General features: G+C 38.2%; 1 protein-coding gene across 1 annotated transcript in view; it reads left to right on the forward strand.

Moving 5' to 3' along the window:
• Window positions 1-24,089, forward strand: part of LOC150091089 (ecto-NOX disulfide-thiol exchanger 2) — a 230,637-nt gene that overhangs the window by 107,827 nt on the left and 98,721 nt on the right. Inside the window, exons 7-8 of the mRNA XM_090382875.1 lie at window positions 11,613-11,819; window positions 20,002-20,235. Of these exons, the coding sequence (XP_090239001.1) occupies window positions 11,613-11,819; window positions 20,002-20,235 (441 nt within the window). The remainder of the gene's footprint in view (window positions 1-11,612; window positions 11,820-20,001; window positions 20,236-24,089) is intronic.

Consider the following 24,089-nt stretch of genomic DNA (forward strand, 5'->3'; position numbering starts at 1 on the left):
AAGTTGTCTTAATGCTCTTTCATGTCTATGGCTAAGATTAGAATGCGCCGTCCTGGCCTGACTTAAAATAGCCGCAGTCCTAATCCGTGTCTCATCAGCTTGGGTCACGGGTAGTTTGTTGATGGCTTTTTCCACTCCCATAGCTATCTCTACAATGGGAAGCCTAGCAGGTACTAAAGCAAACTTTGGACCCAGGCTCAGTACTTCCTCCTGTTCTTTAGTAAACTGTTTGCCGCTAAGGTTATGAATAAAGTTACCAATGTCCCTATTACGTACCACCTCAGATTCCTCTAGCAACCTATTGAATTTGTTGATTTGCCTACGCTTATAAATGTCCGCAACCCTGGTTGCTTTATCTGCCACTACTCTCAAGATCAAAGCACAATGAACCGGGGTTAGATTGGTATAATGTATTCCAACATCAATCCAATGTGTCTTCTAATATCTATCAGATCATTATGTAATTTTGAAATTCAAATACTTAAAACTTTTCTTTGATAGAGTTTAGTAACTCTCCTTAGATGGTCATCATTAAATGGCATTCTGACCCGAAAGCCACGTGGCACCAACTCGTGTTTTGCACCTATGGGCGAATCTCAGATGTTGTCTCTGTTTAGCTTCAGCTATGCTAATTTTCTTGTACTCGTGTATGTGTCGAAGCATCAAATGGCCATAATTATTCACTATATCTTCAAACAGGCCTATGGGGCTGGGAAATTCCATACTGCAATAATTAAAGATAAACACCAGCGAAAGAATGAAAAAAAATTTTTACTATAAAAATAATGTGATACACTATCGGAAGACTAAAATATTACAATAAATTACGATAAAATAAACTACGATAAAACGTTAAAAATATACCGAAGCAATAAAATTATCTAAAATAAACTGGATTAAAAGCAATAAAACCTGAAGCTTTCGGAGACTGCTGTCTCCTTCTTCAACAGTATACTATTACTGCAATGAAACATCCTTAAGTAGCAGACCCATGGCACTCATGCACGTGGTCCATCAGACACATGGTCGGCATTCCCCACGCGCGCATCGGAAACGGAAGTGGCTCCAGAGCGTGTCAAACAGGGTGTGTAAACGTGTCCCCCTGTCCCTGTTAATAGTATTACGACTGGATGAACTGATTTGCAAGCTCTCGAGCCACTTGCGTTCCCAAAATCCATGGGCACGGTCCGTAATGACTGCGTCTTCAGGGGAGATCCGATGCTGCTTCTCCCAGAAATGTTCTGCCACAGCAGACCTCGCATAATTAGCAGTCTTAATAGCGGTCATGTGCTCCCCCAGACGGTCTTTTAAACGTCGCCCCGTCTCCCCCACATAACATTCCTCACAATCCGAGCACTTAATTTCATAGACCACACTACTAGTGTAGTCCTGGGCTACGGGATATTTAATTTGAGACACCACTGTGTGCAACCTTCGTCCCGGAAGCTACACACAGCGGTCTGACACTCCCGCAGTGCCCGTACAATGCGTTCTGAAAGGCCCAGATAGTAAGGAATGTATGCGGTAGCCACAGGGGCAGGCGACTCCCTACGATTGGACTCTTTTTACCCTATAAATATATTTGTCCAAGACCCTCTGGGGATACCCACACTTCCTGAGGTCTGCCGTGACTCTACAAATTTCCATTTCCTTATCCTTGGGGTACTACAGTGGGTCCCCACCCTATTCAACAACGCCCTGGCTACATTATTCTTATGATGATAAGCCTGTGCCGAGCTGTAATGAACATACTGGCCACGGCACATAGGCTTTCTATAAATCGTTGTCTTAATTCTAGACCCATCTCTGCTAACCAGGACATCCAGAAACGGGAGGGACCCAGCTTTTTCCACCTCCGAGGTGAATTGTATAAATGGGGAGAAGCTGTTAAGTAAATTGAGCACCTCATCTTCCTTCCCCTTTTTTAAAATGGTGAACGTATCGTCCACATATCTCCTCCACTCGCGCATGGGGAAATCCAACTGATGAAACATCCTAGTTTCCAGTTCCTCCATTGCCAAATTGGCCACAATGGCACTAATGGGGGAACCCATGGCTGTGCCATGGACCTGCTTGTACATAACTTTTTGAAAGATCATGGTAGTGCTAGCGAGGCAAAACTCAACTCCTTTATAGATATCATCAATACTTAGTAAACATCTAGCACTTAAGTTATCATCCTGCTCCAAGGCCAACCTTACACAATGCACCCCATGTCCAATAGGGATACATGTGAACAGAGATACGTCAAACGAGATCATAAGTTCATCTTCACCTATAGACTGGCTTCTTATAGAGTTCACAGATGTGGGGGAGACGGGGCGACGTTTAAAAGACCGTCTGGGGGAGCACATGACCGCTATTAAGACTGCTAATTATGTGAGGTCTGCTGTGGCAGAACATTTCTGGGAGAAGCAGCAGCATCGGATCTCCCCTGAAGACGCGGTCATTACGGACCGTGCCCATGGATTTTGGGAACACAAGTGGCTCGAGAGCTTGCAAATCAGTTCATCCAGTCGTAATACTATTAACAGGGACAGGGGGGACACGTTTACATCCCCTGTTTGAGGCGGTTGTCCTCAGATGGGATGGCCGGTTCTGTTTGACACGCTCTGGAGCCACTTCCGTTTCCGATGCGCGTGTGGGGAATGCTGACCATGTGTCTGACGGACCACGTGCATGAGTGCCATGGGTCTGCTACTTAAGGATGTTTCATTGCAGTAATAGTATACTGTTGAAGAAGGAGACAGCAGTCTCCGAAAGCTTCAGGTTTTATTGCTTTTAATCCAGTTTATTTTAGATAATTTTATTGCTTCGGTATATTTTTAACGTTTTATCGTAGTTTATTTTATCGTAATTTATTGTAATATTTTAGTCTTCCGATAGTGTATCACATTATTTTTATAGTAAAAATTTTTTTTTATTCCTTGGCTGGTGTTTATCTTTAATTATTGCAGTATGGAATTTCCTAGCCCCCATAGGCCTGTTTGAAGATATAGTGAATAATTATGGCCATTTGATGCTTCGACACATACGCGAGTACCAGAAAATTAGCATAGCTGAAGCTAAACAGAGACAACATCTGAGATTCGCCCATAGGTGCAAAACACGAGTTGGTGCCACGTGGCTTTCAGGTCAGAATGCCATTTAATGATGACCATCTAAGGAGAGTTACTAAACTCTATCAAAGAAAAGTTTTAAGTATTTGAATTTCAAAATTACATAATGATCTGATAGATATTAGAAGACACATTGGATTGATGTTGGAATACATTATACCAATCTAACCCCGGTTCATTGTGCTTTGATCTTGAGAGTAGTGGCAGATAAAGCAACCAGGGTTGCAGACATTTATAAGCGTAGGCAAATCAACAAATTCAATTGGTTGCTAGAGGAATCTGAGGTGGTACGTAATAGGGACATTGGTAACTTTATTCATAACCTTAGTGGCAAACAGTTTACTAAAGAACAGGAGGAAGTACTGAGCCTGGGTCCAAAGTTTGCTTTAGTACCTGCTAGGCTTCCCATTGTTATGGGAAGCTATGGGAGTGGAAAAAGCCATCAACAAACTACCCGTGACCCAAGCTGATGAGACACGGATTAGGACTGCGGCTATTTTAAGTCAGGCCAGGACGGCGCATTCTAATCTTAGCCATAGACATGAAATAGCATTAAGACAACTTAGAAAGGATGAAAATATTATAAATATTATTATAATGTTACCTGCCGATAAAGGCAGATCCACAGTTATACTGAACAAAGAAGATTATTGTGCAAAAGCTCTGGATCTTTTACAGAATACCAACATATATAAAGTTACCCATCGAAATCCGTTAGCTGGTTTGGAGAGACAAGTTAACAACATCATACAGGGCTGGCATAAAGCTGGTAAAATAACTAAAGAAGTTTATTGGACTCTTCATGCCTCAGGATGTCAATTATCCCGGTTCTATGGCCTCCCAAAGATGCACAAGGTGGGCATTCCATTGGGCCAATAGTATCGTTTGTGGGTAGTCCCGCCTATGCCTTATCTGAATTTTTAGCTAGAGTTATTGCTCCTATAGTGAGATGCACCAGTTTAGTAGTTATGGATAGCAAGGAATTTGTGAACTTTATAAGAAGCCAGTCTATAGGTGAAGATGAACTTATGATCTTGTTTGTCGTTGTATCTCTGTTCACATGTATCCCCATTGGACATGGGGTGCATTGTGTAAGGTTTACCTTGGAGCAGGATGATAACTTAAGTGCTAGATGTTTACTAATTATTGATGATATCTATAAAGGCGTTGAGTTTTGCCTCGCTAGCACTACCATGATCTTTCAAAACGTTATGTACAAGCAGGTCCATGGCATGGCCATGGGTTCCCCCATTAGTGCCATTGTGGCCAATTTGGCAATGGAGGAACTGGAAACTAGGATGTTTCATTAGTTGGATTTCCCCATGTGCGAGTGGAGGAGATATGTGGACGATACGTTCACCATTTTAAAAAAGGGGAAGGAAGATGAGGTGCTCAATTTACTTAACAGCTTTTCCCCATTTATACAATTCACCTCGGAGGTGGAAAAAGCTGGGTCTCTCCCGTTTCTGGATGTCCTGGTTAGCAGAGATGGGTCTAGAATTAAGACAACGATTTATAGAAAGCCTATGTGCCGTGGCCAGTATGTTCATTACAGCTCGGCACAGGCTTATCATCATAAGAATAGTGTAGCCAGGGCGTTGTTGAATAGGGTGGGGACCCACTGTAGTACCCCGAAGGATAAGGAAATGGAAATTTGTAGAGTCACGGCAGACCTCAGGAAGTGTGGGTACCCCCAGAGGGTCTTGGACAAATATATTTATAGGGTAGAGTCCAATCGTAGGGAGTCGCCTGCCCCTGTGGCTACCGCATACATTCCTTACTATCCGGGCCTTTCAGAACGCATTGTACGGGCACTGCGGGAGTGTCCGACCCGCTGTGTGCAGCTTTCGGGATGGAGGTTGCACACTGGTGTCTCAAGTTAAAGATCCCGTAGCCCAGGACTATACCAATAGTGTGGTCTATGAGATTAAGTGCCTGGATTGTGAGGAATGTTATGTGGGGGAGACGGGGCAACGTTTAAAAGACCGTCTGGGGGAGCACATGACCGCTATTAAGACTGCTAATTATGCGAGGTCTGCTGTGGCAGAGCATTTCTGGGAGAAGCAGCATCGGATCTCCCCTGAAGACGCGGTCATTACGGACCGTGCCCCTGGATTTTGGGAACGCAAGTGACTCGAGAGCTTGCGAATCGGTTCATCCAGTCGTAATGCTATTAACAGGGACAGGGGGACACGTTTACACCTCCTGTTTGAGGCGGTTGTCCTCAGACGGGATGACCAGTTCTGTTTGACACGCTCCCGAGCCACTTCCGTTTCCGATGCGCGCGTGGGGAATGCCGACCATGTGTCTGATTGACCACGTGCATGAGTGCCATGGGTCTGCTACTTAAGGATGTGTCATTGCAGTAATAGTATACTGTTGAAGAAGGAGACAGCAGTCTCCGAAAGCTTCAGGTTTTATTGCTTTTAATCCAGTTTATTTTAGATAATTTTATTGCTTCGGTATATTTTTAACGTTTTATCGTAGTTTATTTTATCGTAATTTATTGTAATATTTTAGTCTTCCCAATAGTGATATTTTTGTGATATTTTTTGCTTTGTAGTTAGAGAGTGAGTTTGTACTATTAGTGAGATGATGCTTTCCAATAAACCTGAAAAAAGGGTCTGTTACTGATGGATCACTTGCCCAGTCATCCTTCGGCTGATGTTTTGAAATCGAAAGATGGCAAGATCAGAGTCACATTTCTGTCAAGGAACACAACTACACTAATTCAGCCCATGGATCAGGGTATTATTTGAGCCATCAAAGCTTACTGTCATAGTGAGCTACTTGCTGCTGTTGTGTATTTAGAAATTCAAGTTGTAGAATTTCTGAAAACATTAACACTGAAAGACATTGCATACAATATTGTATTAGTGTGGGAGAAAGTAAGGTCAACAGTAATTGAAAACTGCTAGAAAAAATGCATTAAAAAGACGAGATCGCTAATAATAACCTTAAATTAGCAGCATATTCAGAACAAGAAGCAAAGGTTACTTGTAACCTACTTGGTATCAGTTTTGGAGCAAATGACCTGGCTGCTTGAGGTGAATGCGCAAGTTCCAGTTGTGTGTTACTTGAGTGAGGAAGAAATCGCTGCCTTTGTGCACAGTGGGAAAACAATCGAGAAACAGAAGGCCAGTGACATAGGAAGTGACTCAGAAGATAATGTGGATGACTCATGAAGGAAAAAGGCAATAAATTAACAAAGTGCTTGAAAATATTGAGATGATGGCATGGTTAGAATGTCAGAGTGATAGTGAACATCTTCATTTATTGTATCTGATCACTTTTAAGAATTATGTACTGAAAAAATGCTGTCATCAGTTCTATCAAACCAAATTACATGACTATTTCAGAATGGGTGGTGAAGGTGCAAGCAGAGGATTTGATAATTGCAGAATGAGTGGACTTCACCGAATATTAGTTTCAGCAATGATTTAGACTCCCAGATAGCAAGCCCTAACTCCCTGTGTGTGCAGTGTAGAGAAAACTTCATCTCAGATTGTTTAGTTACTTCCAATTGTTTAGTTAATTCTCAGGCAGGGAGCTAATTGAAGCTAGTAACACTCTGAGAGGGGTTGGTAAAAATGAAGGAATAAGGGATTTTCATTGTTCTAAAGAATTTTTGAAATAGGTAAATTCAAATTACACAGGAAAACGTTTATAGTAGATAGTATGAAATTTCCTTTTAGCTAGTGAATTGTTGATTACTGGAACAAGTTGCATCGACAAGTAGTTGAAGCTGACAGTTTAAAGAAATTCAAAGATTTTTGGATAGTTAGCTACATGAGGAGGGATGGGCATAATTGTGCTGTTTTCTTCGAATTTTTACTTCTCCCCCTCCTCTTGTTCAGGAGAAGCCTGTGGCTTCTTTGCATTATATGGAAAATACTATTTATGTCAATTAAGTTCCATTGTAAACAGTATTCTTTTAAATTGTCTCTCCTGGGTGAATGGAGGCAAATTCCAGCTGAAGTCTACTTGAAATTGTTAGAGTTATGAGTTATGTTTTGTTTTTTTTTTTTTTTTTTTATGAAAACCACAACCATCAGAAGTATTAGAAACTATAGTACTTAGTAAAGTGCTTGGGTTGGAGATTGAAAAGATGAAAGAAGACATTTGTTGACACTAGACTTGAACTTCTGTATACTGTAATTTTAAGGAAATACATATGAAGAAAGGTTGTTCAAGATAATGGCAGTTGAATGAATAAACGAGGAATATGAAAAGTTGGTTCTGTAAGTTTGAAGTTGGACGGTAAATGGATGTTCGCTAATGGCGACACTTGTTTGGACTGTTTTGAAAGAGAAAGTGGAAATTATAGAAGCCAATTCAGAAGAACAGCGCCCATGGAAGTATCTGTAAAAAAGGCATGCAGCAGAAACAATACATCTCTGAGACAGTGAGTGTAGAGACTCTGTTAGAGAGGAGTCATTAATTATCTAACTGCCCTCTTTCGAATGGAATCTAGGAGCCTGGGAGAGATTTTGGGGGTCACTGCCCCAGATGTGGGAACAGTATTCCATGGTAAAGCGGATTTACAATTTGTACAGGATGAACAGCTGTTTGGAAGAAAAGTAACGCCGAGAGCGAAAGAGAAAACCAAGTTTTTTAGATGCATTGGAAGCAATATTTGTAATGTGCATGTGCCAAGAGACATTAGAAGTCAGGGTAATCCCCAAAAGGGATATATCATTTTGCCTGGAAATTGGAGTGTCACCAAAGATAAGGTTAGGAGCAGAAGAATCCTTTTTGCAAAATATAAGACAAGACTGAGTTTTAGAAGGATTGAAATCAACTAAGTTGTCTTTGCCCCACTGGAGAATTATCTGGAGTTCGGCATTTAAGGAATTGGTAGCAGATATTCAAGAAGTTGAAGGTAATTGAGCAGGGCAAGGTTTCTCAAAATTGAAAGTGGAATGCAATGTGCTATTATCGGCAAAACTATGGATAGGATTTCCAGTCAATGGAAGGAGGTCATTAATATACAAGAGTTAAAGAGTGGGAGAAAGAACTGAACCTTGGGGGACACCGGCATTAGTGTAGAAGTTCGAAGGCAGAGAGCCATCTAGCATCACCCTCAGTGAGCGATCAGAGAGAAAACTGTATAACCAATTACAAAAAAACAGTTGGCAAATCATAAGATGGAAGCTTGTTTAGAAGACCTTTATGCCAAACACGATCGAAAGCCTTTGAGATGTCAAGAGCAACTACTTGTGTTTCACTGAACTTTTCCATTGAATTTGTCCATAAATGGGTAACATAAGCCAAAATATCACCAGTGGATCGACACTGATGGAGTCCATACTGGCGATTGTTGATCAGACGGAAGGTTTCTAGGTAGTTTAAGAGCTGGCGGTTAATTGATTTCTTCATTACTTTAGAAAGAGTAGAAGTAATTGCAATGGGATGATAATTGGATGGGAGGGGTTTGTCACCCTTTTTATAAACTGGCTGGATATGAACAAATTTCCAAGCAGAAGGAAAAACACCTTTGCAATAAGAAAAAAGGCGGCAAAGAACAGGAGTAAGTTCAGGAGCAGAGGTTTTGAGAACAAGTGGAGAAATACCATCGGGACCTGCAGCTTTCTTAGCATCAAGATTTGTCAAAATCCTTATGACATCCTTTTGACAGAAAACCACAGGAGGCATTGAATGGAGTGTTTTGTGAATGGTGGGAGGTGTTTTACCAAGATCGTTAATACATGAGTTGGAAGAAAAATGGGATGCTAGCAGGTCAGCTTTATCCTTGGCGGAAGTGACAACAGAACTATCTAGTTTTGACAGAGGTGAGAGCAGAGATGGGCAAAAGTTGCAGCCAATTGCTTTGGCAAGAGACCAGAATGCTCAGCTACCATTAGGGCAAGAAGCAAGTTTTCTACTCTTAGCCTGTTCAAAATCTAATTTGGATTGATTAATAACTGCTTTACAATTGTTGCGAGCTTTGGTGTAGGCAGAAAATGAAATTGAAGAATTGGAAACAAGCCAATTACAATATTCAGCGTTCGTTTCTTGAACAGCCTTAGCACATTTATTGGAAAACCAAGGTTTAGATAAAGGACAAGATTTTATAGTGGAGTGTGGGATAAAGGATTCCATTCCTACATGAATAATTTCACTGACATGATCTGAGGAAAAGTTGACATCAGAAGTTTTGAAACAGTAATCCGACTAAGGAAAGAAGAAAAGAAATCTCGCAGGTCATCCCATTTTGTATTCTTGTAATGCCAAACAATACGAGGTTGGAAATAGTCATGAGATAAAGGCTCCATTGGAGAAGAGACAATCACCAAGTTGTGATCTGAGGTGCCTATAGGCACCTCAGATCACAAGTTGGCTGTATAGTTAAGATTGTTCGGTATTCTTGTAGGTAAATGAACAATCTGTGCAAGGTCATTAGTAATTGCAAAAGCCTCAGCATCTCGACCAGCTGGATCGTTGTGACTAGAAAATGGAAGCCAGCTGGAGTTGTGAACATTAAAATCAAAGAAAATTACCTCACTATTAGGAAAGTTGGATTGGAGAAAGTCAAGTTGCAAAGAGCTGCAAGTGATTAGTTGGGAGAACGGTAGAGACAACAGATGAATTTGACACAATGAAGTAGAGAGATTTTAAGCCAGAGAAGATTGAAAAGAAGAGATTCCAAATTACCAAGTCTCTGACAATGAATATCGGAATGGACATATGCACAAGTACCACACAGCGAATAGTTTGGGCAACTGAGATGAGCAGTAGTTATATCAACCGATAACAGATTCTGTCAGAAAAAGTACATGGGATTTGGCAGACTGCAAGTGCAAATGGACATTGTTGAGATTTGAATTGAGACCATGTATATTTGTGCAATGAACTAGGAAGTGTTTGGGAGGTTTAGATCTTTTCGCAGATAATCTTACTCTATTAGTTTGACAATTCACGGTGTATTCAATAGTAAGAAAAAGTGGAGGGGGGGCATGCTGTATGAAGTAATGAAATTTTTGGATATGGCATACACATCGTAAGAATATATCTAGATCTTTGACATAACATGGCCTAGACAATGCCCCCCTCCCCCACATACACAATACACACTACTTGGACTCCCTCCAGTCACTATCTGGCAGAGTAGAGGTAGCAAGATTATACACTAACTGATCTTGAAGCCTCCTAAAGAGTTACCAATAGGTTCAGTCCAGAGTACTAACTAGCGGCTGGCCTGCGAGCACCGCTTTAGAGCTGTACCCTCAAAATGTAAGGAAGATTGAATCTCGCCATGATGTTTATCATAACCTCAAGAGTCATCAGTCATACTGCATGATGGAAGAGATGGGGAAGGGTTGACCAGAACTTTGCTCTGGAGACTAAACATGGGTTCCACCACTTCAAGCCTCCAATAAGCAAAGTGGTGGTATTGCACCGGTTGATGAGAGTCATCTACCACCTAGTATTGCCTGGTAACACAGAGGGGCGGCATTTCTCCATGTGGTGTGGGCGCCACACCTCGACCCCTGCTTACGTTGGTTCACACCTCGGTGGTCACCCACCGTGTGCTTGTGCATGGAGGTTATACCCAGGATTACTAACAGTCCCACCATCGTGAAGGTGCAAGCAGAGGATTTGGCTGTCACAGAACATCCAGATTTTGCCGAAATTAGGTCCACTTTACTTGATTGTCACCCGAATATCAGTTACATCTGCATTTTAGACTCCCCGGTGGCAAGTACAGCTTGTCTGGCATATCTGAGAGAATGCCTGTGACAACCTCAAGGAACGTGGGCAAGAAGACCCAGATTGTTGTGAAATCCAAAGGTGTGGCCCACTACTGATTGTAGTTTTGAATTAATAAGTAATTTTTGAAACTGTCTCTTTGTGTGCATACTTCTGGTCATGTAATGTCGATGATGTAAAAGTCAAAGCAAGTTTGTTGGCCTAGGAAAACATTAAAGTAGCACCTTTGAAATGCAAGAAAAAAATAAGAAAATATACCTGAATATATTTGTCTCATTTGGTGACTTAAGGCCTTAAAAATCCAGATACACAACAACACTGTTTTACTTAAAATAGTGATTCTTTTAAGCATAAAATAATCCTTGGCTTGCATAATAGTGTGTAGCAATTTACTGCCTCACATTTTTTCCCCCAGGCTCCATGGCTATTTTAGTTGTACTGTTATACTTAAATGAAAGGAAAGCAGTTTTTTTTTTTTTTTTTTTTTAACACAAACATATTGACAACATAAAAAATATATCAAAGCATTACAGAATTGACACCAGTGTCTGCTATGCCAACGAAAAAAGTTCCATCTTATATTGTAAAATTTACTGTTATCAAAAAAGAAGAGCAGGGTGGGAAAAAGAGTTGCATAAATTCAGAATGCACTTTCTTTCATGTTATAATTAAGCAGATATACCTGAAATATATTAATACTTGTATTTTAGCAAAGTAAAGATAAAAATGTTAGATTCAAACAGTATTATCTGAAACTGATTAGTTCTAATTTTTGTTGTTTAGATGCACCGCCTCCTACAACTCGCGAAAGACCACCTGGTTGTAGAACAGTATTTGTTGGTGGATTACCAGAAAATATAACAGAGGACACACTAAAAGAAATATTCCAAAGATGTGGAGAGTTATCTACAGTGCGCATGAGTAAAAAGAACTTCTGTCATGTTAGGTTTGAGAACGAAACTTTTGTAGATTATGCAATTTGTTTGTCAGGTAATTATACAATATGTTTTTTTTTTTTTTTTTTTGAATATACAAATTTTTACATTTTTATTGTTTAATTATTTATTTTGGTACAGAAATACATAAGCATAAAAAAGCTTGAATTGCTCTGTTTCATAAAGGACTTCACATTTCTGAGAATGTGGTTGCTGTTTATCCAATAGCATTTGTGTGCCTACAGAAATTTTCCATAATTGCAGCTAGTATTCAGTGCTCCTTTCTCTCTGATTAACTCTGATTTCAGTTTTAAATCTTAACCAAACCTTCTTTACACTTTGTCTTTTAAAAATTCTGATAAAAAGTAGTCATGTGGATTGAAATCTGGTGAGTAAAGTGGTTAAGGAAAAAAAGAAAGAAAAAAAAAAAGAACCACATTTCCTACTGGTCTTTTGATGGAAAAATGTTTTTTACATATTAATGCTCTAGTGGGGTGTACTTTGAGCAGTTCATGCAACAAAAACAGATAAAATATCTCTTAGAACTGTATTTTAGTGTGAATTTTAGTATGGTATTCACTCTCAGTTTATATCATAAAAAAATTTTTCTACTGCTTGGTACAGATGTACCAAGTCAACGCAAGACTCAATTTTGTGTTGATTTTGATTTTGTTTGTTCATGCTTGAGCACATTGGGTCCTTATGTGGGTAATGGATGGCTATGCAAGAGGAGACAAAGGATGGTCATTAATGGTTACTCTGTAATGTGCTAGGGTTAGAAGTGGAGTCCTGGGATTGGGCATGGACTGCTCCTCTTTCTGGTTTTCTTAAAGGAATGATGGAGGAATATGTGGTATGATGTCAAAATTTGCAATTGGCATGATGATTTGGAAAGTGGATAATGATGAGCATCAAGAAGAAATCCTTCTGGACAACTTAGCTGTGCTCCAAGAATGGTCAGCTAAGTGGCAACTTATCTGACTGCTGCGAAATGCAAGATTTACACTTGGTTAGTAACAATTCAAAAATAACATACACTTTGTTATATGCCATATAACTTTGTAAATAATGCTTTTAGTCTTTGATACAGATTTGCTTTTTTTTTTGAACAATCTTTTTATTCACCTTTAAAGTGATGCCATACAATTTTTCTAAAATTGAAAAATTTAGATAATTTTTTATATATTAACAAATTCTCAATGCAGATTCTTGTCATATGTCCCATAGCCTTCTAAGGATTGAAATTTCTTTAATTTCCACATTCAACTTTTATTTCCGAATGAACCCAGGCAAAAATTTTCCTTGGTTCATTGTATGTGGAACATGGCCTTTGGATGTAGTAGCTGTGCTCTATTTTCCCTTCACCTTTCAGCATTTCTGTTCTAATTTCATGTTTCTGTCTAATTTCACCATATTTTTTCTATAAATTTTCTACTTCAGCAATAGAAATAGCGGATATCCATTGATATCTTCAGCTCCCTCATTTGTGAAATCATCAAAATTTTCTCCATATCTAAAATCTCTCTCACCTGTTTTAACTTCAGCCTCATGATTTTTGATTTATTTAGCTATGATTTTTCTGATTATCAGCAGACCCCACCCACTTGCATTAGAAATCTTCAGATAGGTGGCAGTGATCACACTGTATTGATGAATATAAACTTACTTGCAAACTATGCACCTGCTCTTAGATAATTTTTTATTTTATTATTATTTGTTGCCACCTTAAATCTATTTGTAAAGTACCTTTCTTACGAAACAATCATAACATAAAGAAAGAGTGGAATGAGTAAAGGACTTGAGGAAAGTGCCACTGTGTTAATAGCGGTTGAATAATGTGTACACATATTAATTTGGGAAATATGTAGAGTGTTAAAAAGAAGTAACAGAGGGTTCAAAGTGACCACCCCAGGTGCCTTTTTTTTTTTTCGCCTCCTCAGCTTCAACAATTTCTCTTCTACTTTCCTTTCAGTTATCACAAAATCATTTAGCACGAATGTTGAAGGTTTTAACCATTAAATTAACTTGGTTTTCTCTATGTTATATGGTTGATAAGTAGAAAAGCGAAATTTTTTTATAATGTCAAATGATAATTCATCTTTTGAGAAAATTTGAAGAAACAATTAAAATAATCAAATGCTTACTTCATAAAACAAAATTTAGAATAGCATTAATGTTGAAAACTTTACATGTTTTCAAGCTATACAAATTATTATGACTTTCAAGGTAAGTTTCTTTGGTCATTCCAAGACAGCATGAGGTATCACTAAAATAATTATTGTGTGCACATGGACATGCACACACTCCCACACAAGAGAAACAGCATATGTGAAGAAAAAGGTTAATTTATATAGATTATAGTCGGTGAGGGAAAAAACTTGCTGGAGAAAGATAAATCTTTTAATTCTAGCTGCTACAAGACAGATTGACACATTCACCATTGAGACTTGTTGTAGATAGTTTTAATATCAAGTTATTTTTATCTTTTATTCAAGAAGCTTCATAGAAAGATTGATGCATAGATTTCCATTTGTTTGGATAAACACAGAACCCCTACGTGAGAATTTTTTTTTTTCCATATGAACCTGTGGTGGAAAGGGGGACAATCAATCTGAATATATCTTTTTCTGCCTGGAAGTTATTTGATTTGATTAACACAGGAGATCTTTGGCGTGATCTGTGATAGGGTGTGCTGTTCTAAAAGTTACTGATATTTTTATTGTTGTAGAACTTTCACTGGTAGCTGAAACAAGTCATGCATTTAACTCATCTGGTGATACCTTACAAATTGATGAAATCAATGATGTTTATGATGGTGTAGTATTAATAGTAGAGGCAAATAATGGAAGAAAGCAAGCTTAAACAGCATCAGCCAAAAAAAAACTTCCTATTTCACCCATCCATTTCCTCCGATAGTTTTAGTTCTTCCTTCAATTTATTCAATCTATCCACATCCATGACAACAGATAGAAGTTTGTTCCAGGATTAAACCACCCACTGGTGGGTGGTTTAATCCTGGAACATCTGGTTTAATCTGGAATCCTGGTTTAATCTCTTAGAATGGGTGAAGAGAAGAGCAACCAGTTTAGTCAAGAACAGAAAGGGGTATTCTTATCACAAAAGACTTCATTTTGCAAATTGCAGTATGTAAACCAGCAACTTCAAGGATTGAAGTTTTGAAGGCTTTAAAAGGATTGAATGAACCTTCATGACAGTGGTATTCCCTTTCTCAGACAACACACACATACACACAGGGCGCCTCCGTAGCCAGGTGGGCAGGAGCAGCAGTGCGTAGCACACACTTCTTGATTAGACCGGGTTTCGAGCCTGTGACCACCAAATACAGAGGATGCGGAAAGGTCAGGGAATCCCTTCCCTCCCCTTCCCACTGTTTTAAAATAGGAAAACGACTTCTACAGTCAGTGCGTGTTATCAGTAGTGGCAGTAGAAGTCCTTTTCCTATCGGGTTAAAACAGCGGGAAGGGGGGATAAACACCATAAGACTGAGGCAGTCTGGAGGGTGTACCCATAAGTAAATTTCAGCCCACTCATAAACTCCAATAATCTGCTTTTAATAATTTGAAGCACCATTTATGCCTTGTCGCCTGACTACTATATTAGTGCCCATGCCTAAGACAGACTGGTGAAAAGTAAAATACACTGCCCACTACAAGAAGATGTGGAAAAATCTAGAGGATAACAATTACACCAACAGTTGATGCCTTTTTCAGGGCAAATGATGTAAACTCCTTTGATTATTATTTGGATTTGCTGAGAGCGGGCATAAATCAACCCAAGGTATTTCTCAAATGTCAGCCGAATGAGAAGTGGCACAATCTGTTCAACTCGTTCATCTGTAACATTTTGAAATCAAACACCAGCATCCAATTCGTTACGGAGGAATGCTCTTGGCTTCATATATCATTGAGTATGTGAACAAGACGAACCGAGGGATCAGCAATTTAATGTGACATATGGTCGTGAATGAACACCCAGAATTCGTCATTGCTGAAATCACGAGAAAACTATCCATCGACATGCTCAACAGCGTCGAGATCACGAGTAAAGAAGCCATCTGGTACTTGCTACATCAGCCAATGATGGAGAGCTCTCCGGTGATGGTTTACATTCCCACTGTTTGGCCGACAGAGAGTAAGGAAGTCCAACTAAGAGATGAATGGGGAGAACCCAACGGCCAAGTGATACTTACAATGGCTTTCTCTATTTCTCCTAACAGTGACATACAGGATATAATTGACTTGGTTCATTTCGTTTTGCTGTCTTACCCAATTCAAGATGCAGCGCTGTTAAAGAAAGATTTACATAAAATACCCATGACTATGAGCAGAGATTTCAATGTTAACTTTAGATTGGAAGAAACTAAACAGTTAATTACTTTCCTGTGAGAAATATTTGAGCTAACTTTAAATGCTAATCCCTCAATTTCAACTACAAGATTGGGTACCTCATTTGATGCTGTTTTCCAGAGACATTTAGATATATTGCAATCGCAAGTATTTGTCTCTTACTTTAATCCATTGTATCTTGTCTTCCAGCTGAAATTAAGTAAATTTGTGAATGATCAATAAAATATTTACAATACAAAAGCTCTTTTATTTCGTAATCAATATACAGTCATCCCTCGATTTATGTGGATTTTTATTGTGCATTCAGGTATTTACTACCAAAATATTTTAGATTGTGCTTCGAGTTTCACTGCTTGCATGATTTTTGTTTATGGAGCTTCAAAAATATGAATGAAGAGCAGAATTTGAAAATTTATTTAACACGATTGAAGATTTCATTGAAGGGGAAATGCATTTCACCATAATAATGTAAAATCCCATAGAATTCCAGCTATTGGTATTATCGCAAATGCAATAAGATCGAGTCTACTACCCATTTATAATAGATTGCACTAACAGAAAAGCCCAATAAATAAGAGTGCAAATCGTTTTTACTGTTTTATGGTCATGACCTCCAGAAATGTCCTTTACAAAAATATCATAAAGTTGTTCAAAACTGATTCTTATAACCAAACATAGCAATAAACGGTGGTGTGTTTGTCCAGTTATTTTTGAAACAACTTCCTTAAATCGGGAACCCCCTTCATCAGTTATCCTACTTTAGTTGTTCAAACAGAATCCTTTTCTGGTTTGTGCAACATAAAGTATTTTAATCGGTAAGCATTGCTTTTGCTGATTTAATATTTCTTGTCTATATAAAGTGTGTTTAATTAGTGCCTAAAATAAAGAAAGCTACAACAAAAAAATTTTTAAATTTATAGGAAAATTAAGAATCATTGAGTTATAAAATGCTGAAAAGGTTGTGACATTGACCAAGAAATACAGCATAAATGAATCTAGCAGTCGACAAATTAGGGAAAATGATGAGAAAATTAAAAGGTTAGTTATCTGTTCCACATAATTGGCTGCAAAAAACAGTACAAAGGTGAGAAATCCTTTAATAGAGAAAACTGAAAAATTACTTTCTTTCTGGATAGATCTTATTCAAAAAGAATGCCTTTAGTTCAGATATTATTTGCACCAAAGCTCTGCAAATTTTTAATTGCTTACAAGAAGAGAAAGCTGGTCCATCGAAAGGAGATATCTTTTAAGCCAGTAAGGGTTGGTTTGAAAATTTTAAAAAATGTCAAAACCTTCACAATCTAAAATTAACGGGCAAAGTAGCCAGTGCAGATATGGAAGCTATTTCTTTGTATCTGAAAACTTTAAAGGATGTTATTGCTACTGAGGGCTATCTAGCAAATCAACAAGTTAAGTGTTTAATGCTGATGAGACCGACTTATTTTGGAAATGTATGCCAAGCTGAACATTCATTTCAAAAGAAGAGAGAACTGACGCAGGTTTCAAAGCTGCAAAAGATAGGTTAACACTCTTGTTATGTGGCAATGCAGAGGGTGATTTGAACTGTAAACTGCTTCTAATTTCTACTTCATTAAATCCTCATGCTTTTAAAGGAATATCAAAAACCGCCTTACCTGTTCGTTGAAAATCAAGCATGAAATCTTGGATGATAGCTAAAATCTTTGAGGATTGGTTTTTAAATTGCTTTTGCGTTGAAACAAAAAGATATTGCCTGAAGAAGAACATAGCATTCAAAATCCTACTCATTCTTGACAATGTGCCCAGTCATCCTGCACATTTGTCTGATCTGCACCAAAATGTGAACGTTACCTTTCTTCCAGCGAATTCAAGTTTGTTAATTCAGCCTGATGGACCAAGGTGTTATAGCTACCTTTAAACTTTATTACCTAAGATCTTTTTTAAAATTGGTAGAAGTTAGTGATGGAATAGGCAGTCTTTCAATTCGAGATTATTGGCGGAATTATAACATTCCGATGAAAAAAACTTGGGAGTAATTGTGCAGTTAGATATGAAGTTCTCTGATCAGTGCAGACAGGCTGCCAGAGTAGGTTATGGAGTTTTGTCAATGATATATAGGAATTTTGCTAGCAGACACAAGGAGATGATTATCCCTTTGTATAAGGCAATGGTCAGGCCACACCTTGAGTACTGCATACACTTCTGGAAGCCTCATTTTAGGAAGGATGAAGAGTTGCTAGAAAGAATACAGAGAAGGGTAACAAGATTGGTGAGAGGAACAAATGGGTGCTCTTGCCAGGAGAGGCTTAAATTCTGAAAGTTGCAGCATCTGGAGACTAGGCACATGTGAGGTGATCTGATTGAGGTGTATAAGGCCTTGAATGGTTTGAGCAGGCTCAATGCTGATGGGATACTTCTGCTTGCTCAGATTAACCTGAAGGGGCATAGATTCAAATTGAGGAAAGATAGTTGTAGAATAGATGTGCGGAAGTTTTCCTTTAGCCAGTAGGTGGTTGATTGCTAGAACAGATTTCGATCTGTTCTTGTGGAAGTTGATAGCTTAAATAAATTTAAGGCTGAACTAGACAAATATTTGGAGTGACCAGATGGGTGAAATGGGAAGGTGTTTTTTTTTTTTTTTTTTTGCTGATACTGTGTAAGGTTCCTTTCTTGCATCATATGCCTCAACTAATGCTAATCTAATTCTTGATGCTCTAAAAAATACTGAGTTCATGTGGGGTGAAGTTAAGAACTCAACAATGAATGCAGTTTGGAAAAAGCTATGGCCACAGTTAAAATGCTGGAGGTAGTTGAGATTGTGAGAATTGGCAAAACGATTAGTGGAGAGGGATTTGAAGAACTGGGACCAGCAGGTATTGCAGAAATCCTCGCATCTCATAGGGAACAGTTATCAGTGGACAATATTTTTTCACAATGTGAAGAAGATAGCAAAAATGATAAAAATTAAGACGATTCACAAAAATTTGACTGCGAAGGGACTAGCTGAGTTTTTAAGATTTGCAAATCAGCTTAGCCAAGAAGCTCTGGATGTGAATCCTAATTTGGAGAGGAGTTTAAAATTTTGCAGAACTTTATCATTGGCTTTAGTTCCTTATGAAATTTATAGAGAAACACAGCGTGCTTTCTAAGCAAACAATTTTAACTAATTTTTTCCAAAAAGTGTTGGATACTGCTGCAAGTTTATCACAAAGAAGCAATGAATTTAGATTAAAAATCTAGAGGTACATATTAGTAAGATTAATTTTATGGACATGTTTGTAATTTTTTCCTTTTTCTTACCGAATGAAGACAATTTTTTTCGATAATTTTTTATTTTTTTGTGTGTGTACAGGTACAGAACCCTCATCATGTCATATAAACTAAGTTTCACATTGCGCTGATTTGGACTCAGTACTGTTTTCCCGGAGCGTAACCCCCACACAAATTGAGGGATGACTGTATACAAATCAGAATACGTAAAAGAAATGTGAAGGATGTTTCACATAAAACCATCTACTGCATGTGCTCTCACGTGTGCCAATTCCCCCCCCCCCCCCCAAGTTTTAGTGATTTTGCTGACTTAAAAAAGCAGCAAAGTCTGCTAGTGTTTTAAAGTTTGGACTGAAAGTTTATGTATTTAATGCACACAGGTTGAAATTAAAATTTATTACTTTCTTTTGAAATTTTATGTATATTTTACATGAACAGTGGTGTCTGTATCTAATGTTTGGATCATTTACATAGATGAAATTGTTAAATTTATAACAATTTGTTCCATGAAACTGTTATTATGGAATAATATAAAATTGTTATTGTTTGACTATTTCAAAGTCAAGTAAACAAAACTAACAGTAGTTAATTAAGGAAACAAAATATTATTATATTCTTTAGGATATCGAGTCAAATTAGGTGATAAGGATGATGCCCCAAATACTGGACGTTTACATGTTGATTATGCTCAAGCAAGGGATGATCAATATGAATGGGAATGCCAACAAAGAGCACTTCAACGTGAAATGCGTCACAAAGAAAGACTTGAGCAAGAGCGTTTGAGACCAGCTAGTCCTCCACCAGTTGTTCACTATTCTGACCACGAAGCAGCTCTTCTTATAGAGAAATTAAAAAGTAAGTAATTTTATACTAGTTGCATAATTGCTTCATAATTATTTACTCCAAATACAATAACTGATATATGAAATAGGTTCAAAAGTTGCAGTAATGAATTTATCAATAATTGAGTGAAGTGTGAAACTTAGTTTATATGACATGATGAGGGTTCTGTACCTGTACACACACAAAAAAATAAAAAATTATCGAAATCTGATCTGAAGGCAGTTTAAATATCCTTCTGTTGAGCACTCATTTGAATTTTGCCACAAACTGGGTTAAAACCTGTGGTGACTGCAATTATTTCAATTCACTTGTTTATAGTGAATCAGATGCAGCATCGTCTCTGCTCATTAAAAGGAAAGATTGCTTCTACAGGGATGGGATACACTTGATTAGAAAGGGTGCAAGAATATTTGCTGATGCTATCCAGCCAGTGTTAGGTGGGCTCGAAAACTTGTAGCTTGGGGTGGGCTCATGATGACCCACAGCAGACCTTGAAATCCCAAGTACCAAGGAACTTGGGATTTCAAGGCCTGCTGTGGGTCATCATGAAACAGGGAAATGCATGAGCTGTATTAGGGTAAGTGACTAAGAGCAAGAACAGGTGCATGTATACTTGCATACATACCAATGTGGAGAATAGTAAATAAATTTGATGAATTTGAATTGATTGCTGTTCAAGTCATCAAATGCAGACATTGTGGGAATCAGAGACGTGTATCACACAGGTATAAGGAATGCAGAATTTGAATATGGGGAGTAAAATGTTTACAGAATTTATAGGGGGCAGGGTTATGGTACTAGATAAGAAGCATCTAAGGCAGTGCATCCAGTTGATATAGGTGGCCAGTGCAATGTTCAGTCAGTTTGGTTCATCACTCACATAATAGCAAAACTTTTCTTGATTTATTGGATGAGTATTTTCTATAGCAGTATGTTAAAGAGGCAATAAAAGAGAGAGAGAGAGAGAGCATTACTCTTTATATGATTATCAGCAGTTAAGATCTTAATGCATTAAGAAACTGCAGCCATTATCAATCCACTGCAGGATGGAAGCCTCCTCAACAAGGTTGGCAGATCCACTGCATTTAGCAGTCAGGAACTTGAACCCCTGTCTAATCAAAGAGTGTACTACTGCAACCCTCGCCCCTGATCACTTGGCTACGGAGGCTGTAAAAGAACCACTAGGTGGCAGTGATCACAGTGTACTGATGTGGGATGTACTTGAAGAAGTAGGCGCCTCCGTAGCCAGGTGGGCAGGAGCAGCAGTGCGTAGCACATGCTTCTTGATTAGACCGGGGTTCAACCCCTTGACCACCAAATATGGAGGATGTGGAAAGGTCAGGGAATGACCACCGCATATCCCCGGAGCAATATGGCCTTAGTTGCTAATGCTTCTAAAAACCAAATAACAACAACAACAACTTGAAGATGTAAGTATTATCAAGAGTAATGAGGAGGTTTTTTGCTTTCATAAAGGAGACTACAGTGGTCTCACACAGTGTTTAAATTCTATACAGTGGGACCAGTAACTAATCTTGTTACCAGCAACAAATTCTAAATGGGAAGCATTCAGGGAAAGAATCATAGAAGCTATTAGGCCTTTCATGTCAACTAAGAAATACTGTACAAAGCTTAGAACTAAATGGATGTCAAATGAGCTATTGAGACAAATGGCAGAGAATAAAAATGCATGGGATGCATATAAATTATTAGGTAATATAGTAGCCTATGATAGATATAAACTAGTCTGCAATCAAATCACAAAGATGGTTAGTGAAACCAAAGCAGATTATAAGAAGTCTCTGGCAAAGACTGGCAAGAAAAGAAGCAAGACTACTTATATTAACAGTAGAAGAAGGAGGGGGTTGAATCACATTGGTCCACTCGATGTCAGTGGCTTAACTGTTGATGATTGTGCTCGGCTTGCTAACAGGCTGAATAGGTATTTTGTATCTATATTCACATATGAGGAATTTTTTAGGGAGGATGATGCCAGATTTATCAAACTCTAACAGAGAGCTAAGTGATTTTGTGATTAATGAAAGGAAAGTGGAAGAAAAATTTTGAAGTTAAACATAAAAAAGGCACTTTGGGGTGGATGGGATCTATCCATATATATTAAGGGAGGCAGCAAAGCAGGTAAGCAAATTCTTAGCCACAATTATGAGAACATCTTTGGTTTCAAAACAGATTCCTGTAGAAGTGCAAATGTATCCCCCCATTCTCAAAGAGGGATTATAGGGTGACATGAAGTTACACAAATGTTAGCTTAACTTCATCAAAAATCTGTTTTGGTCTAAACTTTGAACAGTATCTCTTAGTTAGTATAAAAAGCTTAGTAGATGCTATAATCACTTCACTGAATGTCTCTACTCTAGGATTTGCATTTGGTAACATCATCAGTTGATTCTACTGACAAGAACTTAAAAACTGTCTAAGACCATTGTAATCACCTTTACAAGAACAAAATCCCTTCCCCCTTTACTTTTGACAGTTGATATCCATAAACAAATTCTACACCAATTATTATAATTTAAAATTTCCGGATAAAGAAACTAATAGGGGGGTTCCTTTATCTGGAAATTTTAAATTATATCTGATTTTTATGCATAATTTCAAAAATAATTCTTAAAATCCATCATTGTAACATCATGTTAAAATTTAAACTTAAACAGCTTTTTGAGTTTATCCATAATACATATACCTTGCTGCAATTGAGGGATATATATGACACATTTGGCCTTCAAAGCATTAACCAGTTCAGCTCTGTTTTTTGGGGCAGTCTCCCCTCACATGCATCCAATGATTCGATTACTCTCAGAGGTTCTCTGTACAATTGAAGTCAGGGTTCTGGGCTGGTCAGTCCAACTTTTTTATGCTCATGTAACCAAACCACTCTGTCAGAATCCAAGTGATGTTAAGTGGAATGTTCTCCTGCTGCTACAGATACAAGCCTTTCCCAATGTGCTGCCACAATGTAGGTAATGCATTATTGCCCAGGGCGTCTAGATAAACCTCAGAATTCATTGTTTTATCTGAAATAACCAATGGTTACAGGCCAAACCATGAAAAAAAAAAGCTTCAAACCATCATACTGCCTCCACCCAACTTCATCGTTGGGATGATGCATTCCAACAGGCACTTTTTCTGGGTATCTCACATCCAAACATGACTCTCAGACCATATACCATGAATCTTGTCTTGAAATCACAGCTTTTCATTGGTCTCTGGTCCAAGAACGGTGGGCCTTACATCAAACTAGATGGCATCTTACATTAGCCAAGCTACCTGCAGTGTTGGAACTGATGATGGATCTTCTTCACTTCTTTTCTCATCTTTGTTAGATCAGTGTTCCACCAAAATACTGTTATTCCCACAAGTTTATGCTTTTTCATTGAACAGGAAGATCTGTCTTATATAAGAGTATTTAAATTAAATTAGCTTGTCATTTTTATTCAAAGAATTCCAGTCATTTCAGATAATACATTTTCTGACTTTTGCTCAAACTTGTCCCATTTAGTAGCCTAACAAGAAACCTATTGGTGTCATAGACCAGTCTACTCCTTCCTATCACATCTTGGCTGACATGATGTAATTATGGTTACTAGTGTTATATTCTGCACATACCCTCCAATCTTGAATTTTAGCTCATATTGACATAGTACAAATTGTGAGATAAATGTATGATGTATTGTATATGGAGGAATAAGTTGGTGGATGGCCAATGACATTTAAGGTTTCCATCCCCAAGGCAAAGAGGTCTTCCAGCAGAATTCTTTTATCATTTGAAACCAAACCCACAATGATATTGAAGGGCCTGAGCACATCACACAACTTATGTAAGTAGGATATGCACAAGTCTGTCA

The sequence above is a fragment of the Mastigoproctus giganteus genome, chromosome 1, assembly GCF_048544385.1.
Source record: "Mastigoproctus giganteus isolate SK-2022 chromosome 1, ASM4854438v1, whole genome shotgun sequence".
Taxonomy (NCBI): Eukaryota; Metazoa; Arthropoda; class Arachnida; order Uropygi; family Thelyphonidae; genus Mastigoproctus; species Mastigoproctus giganteus.